Here is a 16,049-nt window from a genome sequence, read left to right on the forward strand (position 1 = left end):
GAAAGAACAAACAGGACGAGAGAAACTAAAGAGATTCAGTTAGAAGATGCAGAAGTACTGAGAACCTGAACCTGAGAAAACATCTTCCTCTCAGGTTTCCTGCACGGACACAAGCTGAGTATCGAGGAGACGGGTGCTTCCTACGGGTTGGCTGCAGTTCCAGGTCCATCAGCAGCTTTAAAACTGGTGATGGAGACGCAAACCAGCGCGGTTCGGTTCGACTCGGTGCGGCCAGATGTAAACTGCTTCAAGTTGTTGTTGTGGATGTGAACAAGGAATAAAGAAAACAGCTGATTCCAAAATGAAGTGGACAAAAAGTTCAGACACAGCATGCTGAGTTTTTAATTTCTTTAATGTCCACGTGAAGAAAATCACTTGTCGCTGAATGTTCAAGCTTCACAATTGATTTCAGGCGACACTGCACGTTAATTCTATGTTGGAAGTCACAGTGTGTGTCTGTGTGTGTGTGTGTGTGTGTGTGTCTTCATGTGGGTGTATGTTGTGTGTCATATGAACATTTCTAAAGGTGCCTTTTTTTATGGGATTTCCCTTTAACAGCAAAAAAAAAAAAACAAAAAAACAAAAAACAGAGTAAGCCGAGAGAAAGCAGGCGAGACAAATTAAAATGATGAAAAGAGGAGTCGGGCCTGCCCACGCACACACACACACACACACACGCAAACACACACACACTCACCTACACACATTATGCATGCTTTCTTTCAATCCAGAAAATTAAAAACAGCAGGCAAGCTGTTAAAATACACACTCGCATTTAGATGCACGCACAAGCACAGACACGGTGTTTAAGACAACCACACACACATAAACACAGTTCTTTGGAGAGACTTATTACACAGTTACACACAGACACACACACGCACACACACACAAAGTCTGGTAGATTATATTCACCTCAGTGCAGGACTAATTTCAGTGTGTGTGTGTGTGTGTGTGTGTGTAGTGGATTTAATGATGTCATTGTATGATCACACTAATCTGATTACAGTGTAACAGGTTTGATGCCTCTCTCTCCGTTTCTTATCGGTCTGCTCGTCTTCCTGTCTTGCCAACGCGCAGCCTGTCTGCCCGTCTGTCTGCTCGTCTGTCTGCCCGTCTGTCTGCTCGTCTGTCTGCGCGTCTTTGTGTCTTCTCATGCCTCGAAACAGAACTGGGTTACATGACGTGCTGTCCGACCACATCGGAAGGCAGAAGTGTTTATTGCCGTTTCCAGACAGCCGCACTCGCAGGCAGAGTGAAAAGCCTGTTATCATAGAGACGGGAGAGAGACGCCATAATTGTTTAAATATGGGGGATAAAGATGCACATTTTCAGACAGTCTCTCCTGGAGGACATTTATAGCGTTGTACTCGTTTGTACACACAAAGCAGGGACAGAAGTAGTTGTTTAAAGAAGACAAAAAAAGAGGGCTCGAGGGAGAGGTTTAAACCCTGCCCACTCGCTCAGCCTGGCACACCTGGCTAATCGCTGTGTGAAGTGGCTGTGAGCGTTGGATTGTCATTTTTTGGGAAAAGTTCCAGAAATTGGTTGGACGCAGCTGCTGCAGATTCTGGTATCAGAAAGGAGAAAGGAGCCGTTTGACCACCGACGAGTCACTCGATGTTAAAGCATACCGTCTCCCCCCCTCAAATCGTTCAACTCCCGCCTGCAGGTGTCTCTCTGAATACGATGGACTAAAAGCTGCGTCAGTGTTGTTTCAATCCAAGAAGTCCACTTTAAAAAGTACTGAATCCAGGGGGTTACAGTTCCTGGAGACAGTTTGGGCTCTGCAGCTTTGTGACCTCCCGTGGTGTTCAGAGGATGATGCACTGCAGGACTCCAGAATGATGTCTCTGTTTTTTTGCAGATTACGTGGTTCTGATGGCTTCTCCCTTGTGTGAACTGTGTGCAAGCACTCGAACTCACCTGGAGCTCCTGCCCCAAGTGAAGGAGTTCAGGTATCTTGAGGTCTTGTTCATGAGTGAATGGAGAATGGAGTGTGAGACAAACAGGTAGATTGGCGCCGCTCTCAGCAGTACCGCAGGTGGACCGTCGTAGTGAAGAGGGAGCAGAGCTGCAGGGTGAAGCTTTCTGTTCACCAGCTGATCTACGTTCCAGCCCTCACCTCTGGTCATACGTCACGTATGGAGTGATTGAAAAGGGCGTTCACCGTTTGGCCGACAGAAGCAGTGACTAAGCTTCCTCTGTAGGGTGGCTGGGCTCAGCCTGACGAGGGTGAGGAGCTCTGTGACGATCCAGCTGAGGTGGTTCGGGCACCTGATCCCTCCTGGGCGCCTCCCTTCTGGAGGTTTTCAGGGCACAACCAACCCGAACGAGATGCCGGGACAGACCCAGAACTTGCCAAAGGGATCAGGTATCTCATCTGGCTCGGGAACGCCTCGGGATGGATGGATCATTCGGTTTATCTCTAACATCAAGTTGTCCAGTTGATGCCAATCTGGAGCGGTGAACCCTACAGCGAGACAGTCTGTCTGCCTGTCTCACTGTAGGGTTTGTCTGCCTGACCATCTGTCTTTTGGCTGCCTGTCTCACTTACATCACATTCACTGTTTAAACTCTGTGTGCCCCTCAAAAGTCGAACTTCCTCTGTTCTCACACTGACTTCCTCGCTGCCCACCCATCTGTCTCACTTACATCATCCTATGTTTCACTGTCTAACCTGTCTGTCTGTCTGTCTGCCTGTCTCACCGTCTCTAACCTGCTCGCTCACATCTCACTTCTCCTGGTTTCAATTATGACTACAGACACACGCGTTCTTAAGAAGTCGATATTGTTTCAGCAGAATCTGCTTTCATCCCGAACAGCGCCGAGGAAAAAAAAAGGAAAGTCTCAGTTTTAAGGCTGAAACTGCAGCGCTGGATAAGCCTATTACAGTGTGTGTGTGTGTGTGTGTGTGTGTGTGTGTGTGTGTGTGTGTCAGTGTGTCTGGGAGGTTTTTTGGATTCGTTGATCACTCATCACCAAGCTGACACACACGCACACACACACACACACACACACACACACACACACACACACACACACACACACACACACACACACACACACAGTTAGTAAAGCCTGTGTGACTGATAGGGTTTCCTAACACAGCAGATCAGACTGTGTCTCTGTTCTGGCTCTGCGTTTAGTGTGTGTGTGTGTGTGTGTGTGTGTGTGTGTGTGTGTGTGTGTGTGACATGCTGGTTCCCTTTCGTCCTTTCTGCTCATTTATTCATTAGATTTTCTTTCTTTCTCTCTTTCTTTATTTCTTTCTCTCTTTCTTTCTTTCTTTCTTTCTTTCTTCATCTTTCATCTGCCTTCTTGTCTTCGTGCTTGTTCGTCTCACCTCTTTCTCTCCCCTTTTGTTACCCCTCATTTGTTTCCTTTCCATCTCCTTCTTTTCCTTTCCTTCATCTCTTTTCATTCCATGTTTCCTTTTCCCCTCCTTTTCTCCTCTCGTCTCTAATCCCTTTGCTTATTGCATTTCCTCCTGTTTTTCCTCCTCTCTGCCTCCCCTTCCTCCCTCTCTCCCTCTCTCTCTCTGTCTGTCTGACACTACACCTCTCTTTCCTCCGCATCACATCCTCCGCCCTCTCTCTCTCTTCCCCGACTTCATGCTCCGTCTATCCCCCCCCCCCTCCACTCCACCCACCCGCCTTCCCCTCCTTCTCCCCTCATTATTCGGTATAATCGGTTGTCTAGACAGAAACTCCCCACACAGATCACACCTGAGAGGGAGAGTGATGGAGGGAGCAGAGGAAGAGAGAGACGAAGGAGGAAATGAGACAGAAGAGAGGGAGGAAAAGAGGCGATAAAATGATTTGCTTTTTTTTTTATTCATCCCCTTTAAATCCTCCAAGTGTTTGAGAAAGGGTGGTGGTGGTGGTGGTGGGGGGGAGCTGTCTGAGACATGAAACACACTGATTGAAGGAGAGAGGGAAGAGAGGGAGGGAGGGCAGAGGGAAAGAAAGACTAAAGAGTCTGACACACATACACACACACACACACACACACATACACACACACACACACACACACATACACACACACCAACACACGCAGGCCCTTGGAGAAACTGCAGCTTGACAATATAAAATACATTCATTAGTTTTGTTCACTTCAGTCTAGACGGGCTCATTTTCGGATGAGTGTTTGTGTGTGTGTGTGTGTGTGTGTGTGTGTGTGTGTGTGTGAATGTGTGTGTGTGTGAATGTGTGTGTGCGCTCTTGGTCTTTGATCTCGGTGAGGACCACTTTGCTGGACCTTCAGAGCGAGGACGTTTTTCAGAAAGTCGAGACTTTTTTTTTTTTTTTTAACCACTTTTACGCCTGACATTTCAAGCAGGAGGGACTTTGTGAGGAGTGGAAAAGTATTTTATCGGCATGTGCGAGAAAATATGAGAAAAATCTCAAAATGTCTTTGGCTATCAGACAGTGTGATGACATCATAACATATCCGCCTCATCATGGGAGAGAGTCAGAGTGAAGAGGATCGACTGGGACCCAACTGTGACTAAAAGAATCACACAGATAAATTATCTTTGGCCAGAGTTGTTGTTTTAACAATAAAGAGAGCCTCTCCCATGATCCCAGGATACTTAGTCCCTTGTTTTGTTTTCACTGAGAGACCTCTAGTGACGGAAATGACATCCTACTTGTTTAAGAGGTTGGTGAAACAGTGAGTTGTCGGGCCAATAGTTATTTTCTGAGTATTCATTTGAGTTATTGTAGAGGCGAAGTGTGTGGGGGAACAACAAACGAAAATGACCTTGGACCTTTCTCTGCTGGGAGCAACACATTTCTAGTAAAATACGTAAAATCACTTATCTGAAAAGACAATTACTGCTTTGTTCCTGAGCTCGGTTACCTCTTGTACATAGTTCATCACGTAGAAGCAGCAGCACACAACGGAGGAAAACACAGAGAACATGACTTTACTGACATTTTAGTGGCTTTTCTGTGTTGTTTTGGTTATAGACGGCCCTCTCACATGCCTGAATTTCTTGATTATGCAAGGCGGCATAATACATACAGTACAGTAATAATAATAATAATAATAATAATAATAATAATAATAATAATAATAAAACAGTACAGACTGCTTAGTGTGAATGTGCCCTTAGATTACTGTATTTACAGTATTAGTACTACATTTAATATCATAAATCAAATCAATTTTATTCCTATTATACCCAAATCACAATCACATCGCCTCAGTGGGCTCAGAAGAAACCTGGAAGAAAGAACAAACCTCAGGAGGAACCACAGGGGAGGGAACCCTCTCCCAGGATGGACAGATATGCAAAATAATTTCACAATTGCACTGACAGAAAATCTGATAAAAATAAAATAGCACATATTTATTTCATTAAAACCACATAATTTCATCTTACACGTGTAAAAAATATAAAACATTACAGACTTTTTATCAGTTTTTGCCTGCAGTACTTCATTCTCACCACATGACGTCACTAAAAACGTCTGTGCGTGCGTCTGCAGTTTCGGTGCCTCCTTCATAACCGTCCCCCCTGCTCCACTTCCGGCTCCTCTGTGGTTCCACAACACGCATGTTATCTGCGGCGGCTGTCTCCGGGAAACTTCGGTGACATGAGTGCCGACAACTGTGTTGGAGACGTTTCTGTGCCTCTACGAAATCTACTGAACTCCATCCAGTGTATCAGGGACCGAGTCAGAGGTGAACACGACACAGCGGACATGATGACATGATGGAATAACTAGCCGTTGTAAACCCGCCTCGCGAGCGCTAGCTTATGTCAAGCTAAACGTGCTAATGCTAACCTCAGCTTTAACGGTTATTTTTCTGCCGGTTGGCACGAATTTTACTTTTTATTTTTAATTGTACATTGTCGGAGTTATCCGCTAAACAGTGATAATGTTTTTTTTATGCTGCCGTGTTAACTTTTTAGCGGTTTGGCTAAACTGTTAGCAAGTTGTCAAGTGTAGATAAACGCTCTGCTGTCAGTTTATCACCTACACACACAGCTGTATCGTTCATCTAGCTCAGACGACAGTCATGTAGTAGTAAGTGGTTACTTAAAATACCTTTATTTAAAGTATCAAGTCAGTGATCTAAATATGAAACACATCAGGCCTCAGTGCAAATTGATAAGTACTTACCTCTCTGATCTAGTTTTTGATTAAATCCACTGTCAGAGTAATTGTTATTTTATATTGCTATATTAGTATGTGTCAGGCATCAAGTGAATTCCAGGAATACCTCTTGAGAAAATGTTTTTTGGATCGAAAACTACGTGGGAATATGTGTTTTTGTTAAAACCAATAAAGTGAACATAAACATAGAGCTGAAAGGTTTTTGGGGGTTAAAATCCAGATCTTCAGTTCAGTATTCCCTGTGTAGTGGATTTAAAACATGTGATGGAGCTAAACAATATTGATGTACCATAAATATATCAACTGATCTAGATTCTAAATACAGGAGACAACTTAAAGATATCAATTGCTGCCAGAAAGTGTCTATTATCAATATTTCCAATTTGCATGGAACATATAACTATCGTACACAATTATCACAAAAGTTGTGAATTAAGGTAGATAAATAAAATGATAACAAGGAAATTTCAATAAGAAGAAAAGTACAGTCATGTCAATAACATCTGACACTTAAATCAAAATACTACATTCTGCAATCAAGTTAAGTAAAGTAAAATGGTTTTGTCGGTAGGTGTATACGCAGTCGCCTCAGGTTGTGTCTGATTGGTCAGCATCACTGTCACACGAGGAAGACAGACTTAATTTGTAAAACAACTGACACACATGTTTAAGTGTTGGTCTGCAATTTGCTAATCTTGTTATTTCATAACGCAGTTTTGGTTTAAAATTGATTAATCATTCTGCCCTACATGAAAGGAATAAAGAATTGTCACCACATCAGTGCAGAATATTACACACTATGACCTAATGCATCCAAAAATACTGAAAGGTTTACAAGTTGGAAACAAAAAATCCTGACAATAAAAACATAAACATGTAATGAGACAACAAGAAAACAACCTACAAAAGAATAAAATACTGAGGACTAGTGTGATATGAACACAGTATAACTATACAGCCAGAAATTCATAAATACCTTAACTATTCTAATCATTAATCTTAGCATTTATGATCAATTTAAACAACTGAAACAATTAGTTGATTATCAGAATCATTGCAGAAGTATTTTTCTGTTGATTGTGAATTTGCTCTTTTTTTTCATAAATTTTAGACATTACAAAAATCAGCCATTAAATAAACAGGCGTCCACTTTGGCGTATGTGGATGGTGTTTGTTCATAAATTAAAACCTGGAGGAGGGAAGATTTAACTCTGTGCTTATTTCCCACCACAGATGGAGAATCCAATGAGTCAGACGGAGCGTTCAACATCTCCAACTTCTGGGACACTCTGAGTGAGTATCCCTATCATCACCACCCTCCTCCTTATATTAAAAACCACCCCACCATCATCCTGTTCCATGTAGAAACACATCACCATGGTGATTCAGTTCCATACAGGCTTGAAGACATTTATTGGGACCTTTTCTTGATGTGATGTAACTCCCGTCTCCTCTGTCCTCAGACCAGGCAGTGAAGGCAGTGTCCCAGGAAGCCACAAAACTCAGCCTGGCCTTCTCCAAACCCCCGCTGCCATCACAACAGGTCCGATTTTAACTTTGGTCATAATGCTGCATTGCTTATCTTATACTGTGCCAATTATGTTCCCCAACAAGTATCTACATTCCATATTAATGGATTAATTCCTGGCATGTTTCTGTGTTCTCTGTCTCTGTTTGCTCCATCTTCTCTACAGGATGGAGAGAAGTTAGCAGACTCCATCCTCAAGAGTGTCCTGACTCTGTCTACAGTGTATTACTGGCTGCCTAAGAGCCAAGGTAATTAAGTGTGGGGGGGATACTGTCTTAATGCAGAAAGGTCAGTAATCAGATTTGGGCTATACGTTTGCTACAGCTTGAACCAGATGGATAAAAGTTAATGGAGGTGGAGAGATGTGCACCGTATTCACGGTCTAAGCTAGGCTACGTCTTGAGTTTTGGTGAGGATGGCTGAGCAGCAATGATCAACGTATATTCATCTCTTTGTTTTGATTATGAATCATAACTTCAGATGTTTCAGATTAAAGATAAGTAGTTTCTTTTACTTTTCTTTCTCCTCAGTGAAACTTGGACCAGACTTAGTTAATAAGATAAGCTTGATGTATGCAGATCTCCTTCAGAATCATAAGTTCAGCTTTCTATGGTCTCTCCGTTCTGTTTCTCAGGCGTCAGTCTGAGGCGACAGGTCAGAGACGCCACAGTCGAGGTTCTGGAGGGAGTCTCACAGCTGGTGGAGGTCATACTGAGCTCACCGCTACAGAGGTACGAGCACACACAGAGGTTATATTAGATAGAATAGTAAGATTTAATTGATGGCCATAGTTGAACAAGGTTTAATAAAGACAGAAACACACACTAGTGTTTTCATGATACCTAAAATTTCAATTATTACGACTTCCTCCATCTCTCTTCCTCTCTCCACCTCTAGTCTGTCCCAGGAGCAGTTGACATCAACAGGAGGAGTGTGGTCGGCCTGTGATCAGTTTGCCCAGTTGCCACAAGGTCAGTAGACTTGACAGGAATAAAGTATAACCCTAAGCCCGTAATTAAAAAGAAGCAGAAGATGTGTAAGCGTTTGATCACCACCGTCAGCAGTTTTACTGGCAGCCTGCAGGTGGTGATGCTGTACTGAAAATCTGACTTGCTGTTTGTTTGAACCAAATTTGAAACCTTACTTTGTGAAAACTACCTGTCAAAATGTCCACATTTAATAATTAGTCCATGTGTGACTGGGAAAATGTACTCTCTGCTACAAGTCCGTCTTTAGGATAAGTAAAGGTCATATTTCTTTATATAAATGTGGGACTGCATCTCCAGAAAATGTGTTTCAGTATATTTTTGCTTTTATATATGAATTATACATCTGTGCTTTCGTCTTGGAGTTGATGAATATTTTAATCTTTTAGTTTATTGATGGAACGGTTTATGTTTTTGTGCCACAGATAATAAGGCAGCAGTTCTGGTGGTTCTGTCGGCTCAGACTGGAGTTGTGAAAGACGCCATAGAGGAAATAGAACAGGTACACACACAAAAACACACTCGCACACACACCGTGAACCTCGACAGATACACTGAGTATTTTACCCTCCGCCCAGGCGTTGGCCGAGGCCGACGACCCGTACAGTGACATCCTTGATGATGACCAGGGAGGGGAGGAGCCTCGGGGCAACCAGGACACTTATTGGTCAGAGAAGGACCGCAGCGTGATTGGTCCGTGCCAGGGGCTGATGAAAGCGTCAGCAGCGTGTCTGAGGAAGCTGACGTCAGCTGTCAAAGCCAACGGTGACGTCAGCACGTCTCAGAACCTGGCTCAGCTCGACGACCTCGCTGACATCACCCTAGAGATCAGCCCCTGGTAGGAACACACTGACATTTTTTGATTTAGGTTCCCTGAAAGTGCTTGATTTTAAAACTTGAAAGCTTTATGAACCCTGCTGAATGTTCTTTCTGCACCGAGGGAACAAGTTGCATTGAAGTGTGCAGGACCGGTCTCTTTCCTTCACACCTTTTTATCAGTGGCCTGCTGTTTGTGACTGTTGAAAGCTATGAGGCATCATAACACTTGATGCAACATTTTGACCCTTCTTTGCTTAGTTTTTTAATTAAAATTAGGGATGCGTGATATGTTTCATAAGGAGAAAATATCAGCCCGATAATGGAAAATGTTATCGGTTATCGGCAGATAAAGACTTATAGCCGATAATACAAAGCCAAACTGCTGCACCTGTGTAGACTCACACACTGTAGACATGAGCCGAATATGTCGTCACTGGTGTGGACATTTATTTTTGTTCCATAGAGAAGGGGACAAGTCTTCAAGTTTAACTATAAAGTCTCATCACAGCTGTGGAATATCAAATAAACTCAGGTGTACATAAAGAACCACAAAAATGTTAGTTTCTATTATCGGTTGTTTTATTGGTATCAGTCATGAGAGTCAGGTACTTATCGGTCATCGTGTTAGCTGATAAAATCCATATCATGCATCCCTTATGAAAATGACATTTCATTTTCTACAACGAGTTTCAGAAGGAATGCAGTCAGAAAGACAAATCTCAAATCTATTGTCGTTCCTCCTCAGTGTTGACGATCTGGCTCTCTGCCTCTACCCTCCGATGGACTACAGCGGAGTAGAGAGCAACGTAAGACTCAAACACACTCGCACTCACAAACACACAGGTTCTATTATCACTAATCAAACATGGAAGTTCACAGTTTAAACATGTTTCTCAGGTGCTCTTACATGCACTTAATGTAGCGATATCATCTGTTGATCATCTGAAAATTGTGGCAGATTCCTGAATTTGTTGCTGTTCTTGATACAATCTGTTAATCTGTTCCTGTGTGTTGCTGATAATATCTTCAGTTCAGAATTGTTCAAGATCAAGGTGTGTACAGGTGAATGTCTTGCTGTTCTCAGGCCTGCATTTCCTGCAGTTACGCAAAAAGTGTGGTGGTGTATTGTGACAAGTGTACAGAGGAGTCATACTTTCACACAAACATTTCAAAACTCAGTTAAGATCTGGATTGCACCACATGAGGAAATAGTTTTGGCAAGTCAGCATAAAAACAGTAAAAAAAATAAACAAATATGAATGAACGTACAGGAACAGAAAGACCTGAGTAAGTTCTGTATTTGGATCATAAAAACAAGTTTGTGCTCATGTTGTTCAAGATTATCTTAGTATGTGATATTTCATAAGTTGAGCTTGTGGTTCAGGCTAAGCTGAGTGTGTGATAGTTGTTCCTCTGCTGTGAGAAACATTGGGTGGATCAGTTTTTCAAGAGAAGAAATGGCAGCGAAGAAAGGCAAAGACTCAGAATCTGCAGTCAGCTGGTTAGATGAAGAGCTTGAGGCAACAGTTACCTTAAACTCAGGTCAAGTGTGAACTCCTGCATGTCATCAAGGTAAGTAAACTCCTTCCACTTCCACTGTGCAGCTCCTGTCTTAAAGAAAAACCACTCGTTCATAGTTCACACAGAGCAGTTTATCCTACCTGCGCTCGTTCTCCAAGTCCAGCTGCTGAGACAGATGCAGATGTTCAAGGGATGCACAGATAATTGATCAGTTGTAAAATCATGTTGTCATTTATGACCTGAACATCTTCTGGTTTTGCATCTGAAGACACAAACACAGCAGCGCCACTTTCTAGAAACCACGTCCATGTTACTCGGGATCTTCCACAGAATACACTGTCAACTGTTTTCATTTAGGAACTCATAAAATCTGTCCACACTGTGATGGATCTTAAGGTTATAACCCTAAACCAGGACATCTGTTGATTAGGATCAGCAACAACTCTCTTTGTTCTTTGGGTCTTTATCAAACAGAAACCAAACTGCCGTTGAAGCCTACATTCTGTTGAAAGCGAGCCATATGATTGATTGAGTCAGAATAGGTCCGATTTTGGCTGGTTGTGTCGCTGCAGTACAAATATTGAGAGACTGTGCCAGCTGTTCCTGTGATTATTTGCTGCAGCCTGCAAGAATCAACACAAACTGTTGTTTCAATGTGTAATCCAGGATGAACACCTTAAGGGCAGCTCAAGGCGTTCACTGCACCCTTTGACATTTCAAAACAGAACAGGCTGTCCTACATATTATTTTGCCAAACATGCAGTGGGTAAATCAAAATACAACATACCAATGAATGTTTTGTTTTTCCCACAGGCTTCTAAATTGGCAACGCTGTTAAAAAAAGTTCTGGCGATCATCAGGTAAGATTCACCTGAGAAGATTTTTTTTTTTTTATGATGATTGAACTTGTATGAAAGGCATCAGCAGAGTTCCTGGAACTTTATTCTGAATATCCCACTGCAGAAATATCCCACAAACACCGGCCGAAATGTTTAATCTGCATTTACTCCCACATCAAATGACTCTGCAGTGTGGTCACAGATATTTACCTGCTCCGGCTTCGATAATCACGAGAATGAACGTTTTCTGGGAGATGATGAGTTGACGTTTGGGATGAACTACGCAGTAAATTCTGGGGAAACATAGTTGATTGTCGACTCTCATTTCAGTGCCACCGGCCTGAAGTGTCAGTGTTTGATGACCTCAGGATGAGATCAGAGATGTGAAATAAACAAGATGTCTCACTCCGTAGCAACTTCTGTTATCTACGATAGAAAATAAGACTTTAAAAAAAAGGTTTTAACATCCTCTGGATTTGGACGGTATTTAATATTATCAAATATTGTCATATGCAATATTTCTCATATTGAATATCAAACAGCTGCATCTTCAGTCTTTTATTTTGAAAAGGAAATGTATGCAGAGCTGTCATCTGGGAGGTTACTTCAGGTGAATTGGCGTGATGTATTGGCATGCCTGCATCGCCTTAACCTACAGGCACTGAGGACTTAGTTTCTAAGATCACCAGCTCGGTATTTCGGGTTCAATGCAGGAGAGAATGTCGAGCGGTTGTAAGCAGGCGTTCACGAAACAGTTGATTTGCAGTTGCAGCTCACCATCACCCAGTGAAGCTCGCTAAGATGGTCTCATCGTAAATGAAGAAGCACACGATCTGATTCATGCTACTGTTCTCCGTTTTTCGTGGAGCGTCCGGGATGACAAAGGTGACACACAAGAGGGAAAAACTAAACCACAGAAAGGCAAACTTGCCTCCTGGTGATGGGAAAGAAGTCAAATATTTTTTTTAGTAGATGGTTTAAAGGTAGAACTATGAAAAAAGAGTGCTGATTAAAATTACCCGGAATCATTAGTGAAGGTGGGAAAAGCCAAAACAATGTTGGGTGTGTGTGTGTGGGGAGGTTTGAGAGAAGTGTGGGCGTTGTTCTGTAAATCTGGCAGGTCGTCATATCATCAGATCTGATCAGATCAGAAGGAAAACACACCCCATCAGCTTGTTCCTGTTCTTGCCTCTTCATGGTGGCCTCCTGCAAACCAGGGTGTTGGGGTCAGACTAGATTAGCAAATAGAATATAACCCACAAATGTCTTTTCTCACAACCCTCCACTTCTTCTCCTCCTGTGCAGGTCCAGTCACGTGTGCGGAGAATCCCAGCTGACCTGGGTTCAGTTCTTAGACGGAGCCGTCGATCACAACCTGCAAAAAGCCAAAGATCTCATTCACAGCAGCTAGTGTGTGTTTGTGTACAGCTCAACGTGTGTCTGTTGTGTGGTTTTCTCTGCCAGTGCATGGATTGGATGGCTCCGGCTGTGTGTGTGTGTGTGTGTGTGTGTGTGTGTGTGTGTGTGTGTGAGATACATGCAGTATAAGAGGGAAGTGTTTGTTTTTACGCGCCTGAGGATTAAAAGAAAGGACCTGTTTCCTTACATCACCTCTCTGTGGAACGATGCTTCATTGTGCCTTTGAATGTGAACTCGGTCGACTCTGGAGAAACACGGTTGATTGACTCTCCTTTCGATGCCACCGGGCCACAGCGTCGGTGTTTGATGACCTCGGAATGGCGCTGAACCATCAGCCGTCCTTCACTAGAATCCATGACTCCACCTTTCATCGACATGTTGTCTGTTTGCCAATAACACAAAAATCACAAGCTAGTCTCTTTAATCGCTTTAATCTTCTTCAATTGTTGGTCCTCGAAGCAGAGAGAAAAGAAAAAAAAATGTAGTTATCCAGTTTTTTTTTATAGTCTGCCTGTTCAGATACTATTGACAAAGATGAGGATGTGAATTTCAGCCTTTTCAGTGAATTATGAAATTAGTTTTTACCTTTTTATTATGGTTGAATGAGAATATTGTCAAACCACCAAAATGTGAAGAAAGATAAACTGCACGAACAAAAACAGACACAGTAAACAACATTATGGCTGAATAAAAGGTGGTAAACATTTAATTTTCACCCCCTGGCAGGAGCGATGATGCAGCGCAAATAATTTTCCTTTTCTCTCTGTTTGAGCAGCTAAACTTGAGAGAGACTGAAGTTAAAGATATTTAAAATAGTTGCTGTTGTTTGCACTGTCAGCTGATTGATCAATACTGTGCAGCTCATCAGAGATGAGAAATAAACAGGATGTATCACTCCTTATCAACTTCTGTTATCAGCTCTGGACAAATGATTAAATACGTGATATTTTTCACAATATCGAATAGAAACGGCTGTTCGGTCTTTTATTTTTGAAAAGTAGAATACTAGACTGAAATTAGGTATCCAGAATTAGACATATAAAAATAAATACAATGCAGTATAAACACATAAACATGTATTATTGCACCAGGACAGTTGCAATGCTTCATGGACTGTTTTCACAACAGGTGAATACGAAACATCACAGCGTTGTTTCATGAGCGTGAATAACTTTATTGTGAAAAGCTCGTCTAGAATGAGAATAACAGACTAATCCAGGATTAAAACCATTTCATAAAGTCAACTTGGAGTTAATGTTGACAGACGATCTGTGGTTTGTTTCCTGATGAACACACCTGAGACATGAAGCGTGACAGTATATTGTTTTGTTTGATTGTAATTATTGATGAATTGATGCGTCGATGACTTTATTGTTGAAACAGATAACAGTGGCTTCATGTACGTTATATTCTTGGTGGTTTTATCGTAACATTTATTATTTAATCATAAATATTAACTCAGTAAACGTAACTCTTAAAGAGGCACTGTGTCGTCTTGGAGAAGAAATTAAAACGTATTATTTACAATGTTGTCAGAGGAAAATAAGGCTCCAGAACACTGTTTGAAGCAAGAAAGGTGGCAGGGTCCGCCACATACAAACAAAGTGAAACAGTATGAAATTGTGTTTGTTTTTTCTCTCATAAAAACGAAGAAGAGAGTTTGTTTATTTAGTTTCTTTTGGTGTAAAAATAATCAGTTTCTCCTCTGATTAAAATATCTTCCCACAAAACTACGTAATGCTCCTTTAAAGTCACTGAAGTTATTGAATGAATGTAGTGGAGTAAAAACCACGATGTGTAAAATAACAGAAAATGTACAAATACATCAAAATATGGAGTAAAGTTACTTAGTTACTTCCATCACTGATTCCATTTTGAGTATCAGAAACACGTCTGAATGTGATGTCGTCCAGTTTTAAACCAACACAAACGATGACCTCGCTATGAAAAATGCATAATTAAATTAAAAACTGTGACAGTATCAACAAAAAAAAAAACATGCAAACTGTTCACATGCGTAATGAAGTGGCTGTTGAAAGTACATAACCTGTTCAATTTGCTCTGCCAGCTCAAACACATTGATCAATATTTATCTTTTAGTTGAATTAATGTCCGATGTTGAGCTAATGTACCAGTGGAACAGCCTCTAGTGTTGCTATTAAAGGAGCAGGTCTTCTCAGGACACTCGCCTTTGACAAATAGATAAACATCTTTGAAAGACAAAAGATTAAGTGTGATCGTTCTGCTCCGCTTGACACTGAGCTGCAAACTGATCTCCAGTCTGCTGTCAGTTCATAAAGGATTAGTCGTTAAACTATTTTCCACACCTAACAAACCAGTCGGGTTATAAAAACCAGGCATCTTTAAAAGTCGCCGATAAGCTGCCGCAACCTTTCAGCTCAGCACTCAGAGTCCTGGTGGTTTGGCTTCGTGACGCAGACGGCAATTATGAAGAAGAAGAAGAAGAGGTTGTGTCAGACGTGCAGGGGACAGTTAATCTGTTGTGATATTACGGCTGCACGAACAAAGGTTGTCCATTCTGAAAGTGCCAAGAAGGAAAAAAAACAGAGATTTCTTCGTGTGTTTGTCTGATCATGAATCTCACAAACACGTTCAATAAAATGTACAACTGAATAAGGTGCACTGAAAGTAAAACGATGTGCCAAACAATCACAGCTTCTCATTTTGGAAAATATGTAAATAGGAGACTAAGAAGCACTTTACTTTATTACACTTAAAAAAATAAATCATCAGCTTCCATTGAAATTACAAAAAAGGACAAAATGTGTAACTACAGCATTTTGAA

General features: G+C 41.8%; 1 protein-coding gene across 2 annotated transcripts; it reads left to right on the forward strand.

The window, feature by feature from the left end:
• The first annotated feature begins 5,513 nt into the window (after window positions 1–5,513).
• On the forward strand, window positions 5,514–14,201 carry ccndbp1 (cyclin D-type binding-protein 1). 2 transcript variants are annotated; one of them, XR_005075468.1, is made up of 12 exons: window positions 5,514–5,694; window positions 7,365–7,424; window positions 7,595–7,674; window positions 7,826–7,907; window positions 8,294–8,390; window positions 8,557–8,630; window positions 9,071–9,147; window positions 9,224–9,483; window positions 10,210–10,270; window positions 10,870–11,036; window positions 11,799–11,845; window positions 13,130–13,224. XR_005075468.1 is itself a non-coding variant. In XM_037101032.1 (11 exons), exons 1-11 carry the CDS (start codon window positions 5,607–5,609, stop codon window positions 13,233–13,235), a joined length of 1,032 nt encoding a protein of 343 aa, XP_036956927.1. In that variant the 5' UTR covers window positions 5,516–5,606; the 3' UTR covers window positions 13,236–14,201. The 2 variants fall into 2 exon arrangements, 1 of the variants encoding a protein (XP_036956927.1); XM_037101032.1 differs by lacking the exon at window positions 10,870–11,036 and having other exon boundaries at window positions 5,516–5,694; window positions 13,130–14,201.
• Window positions 14,202–16,049: the final 1,848 nt, after the last annotated feature.

This window comes from Acanthopagrus latus, chromosome 6 (genome assembly GCF_904848185.1).
Source record: "Acanthopagrus latus isolate v.2019 chromosome 6, fAcaLat1.1, whole genome shotgun sequence".
In the NCBI taxonomy this organism is placed as follows: Eukaryota; Metazoa; Chordata; class Actinopteri; order Spariformes; family Sparidae; genus Acanthopagrus; species Acanthopagrus latus.

What these genes read in the sequence shown, in the direction of transcription:
- ccndbp1 (XM_037101032.1), top strand. Translation starts at nt 5,607, where the DNA reads ATGAGTGCCGACAACTGTGTTGGAGACGTTTCTGTGCCTCTACGAAAT. An exon ending in ACCCTAGAGATCAGCCCCTG is followed by an intron (nt 9,484 to 10,209) that starts GTAGGAACACAC and finishes GTTCCTCCTCAG; the next exon opens with TGTTGACGATCTGGCTCTCT. An exon ending in ACAGCGGAGTAGAGAGCAAC is followed by an intron (nt 10,271 to 11,798) that starts GTAAGACTCAAA and finishes TTTTTCCCACAG; the next exon opens with GCTTCTAAATTGGCAACGCT.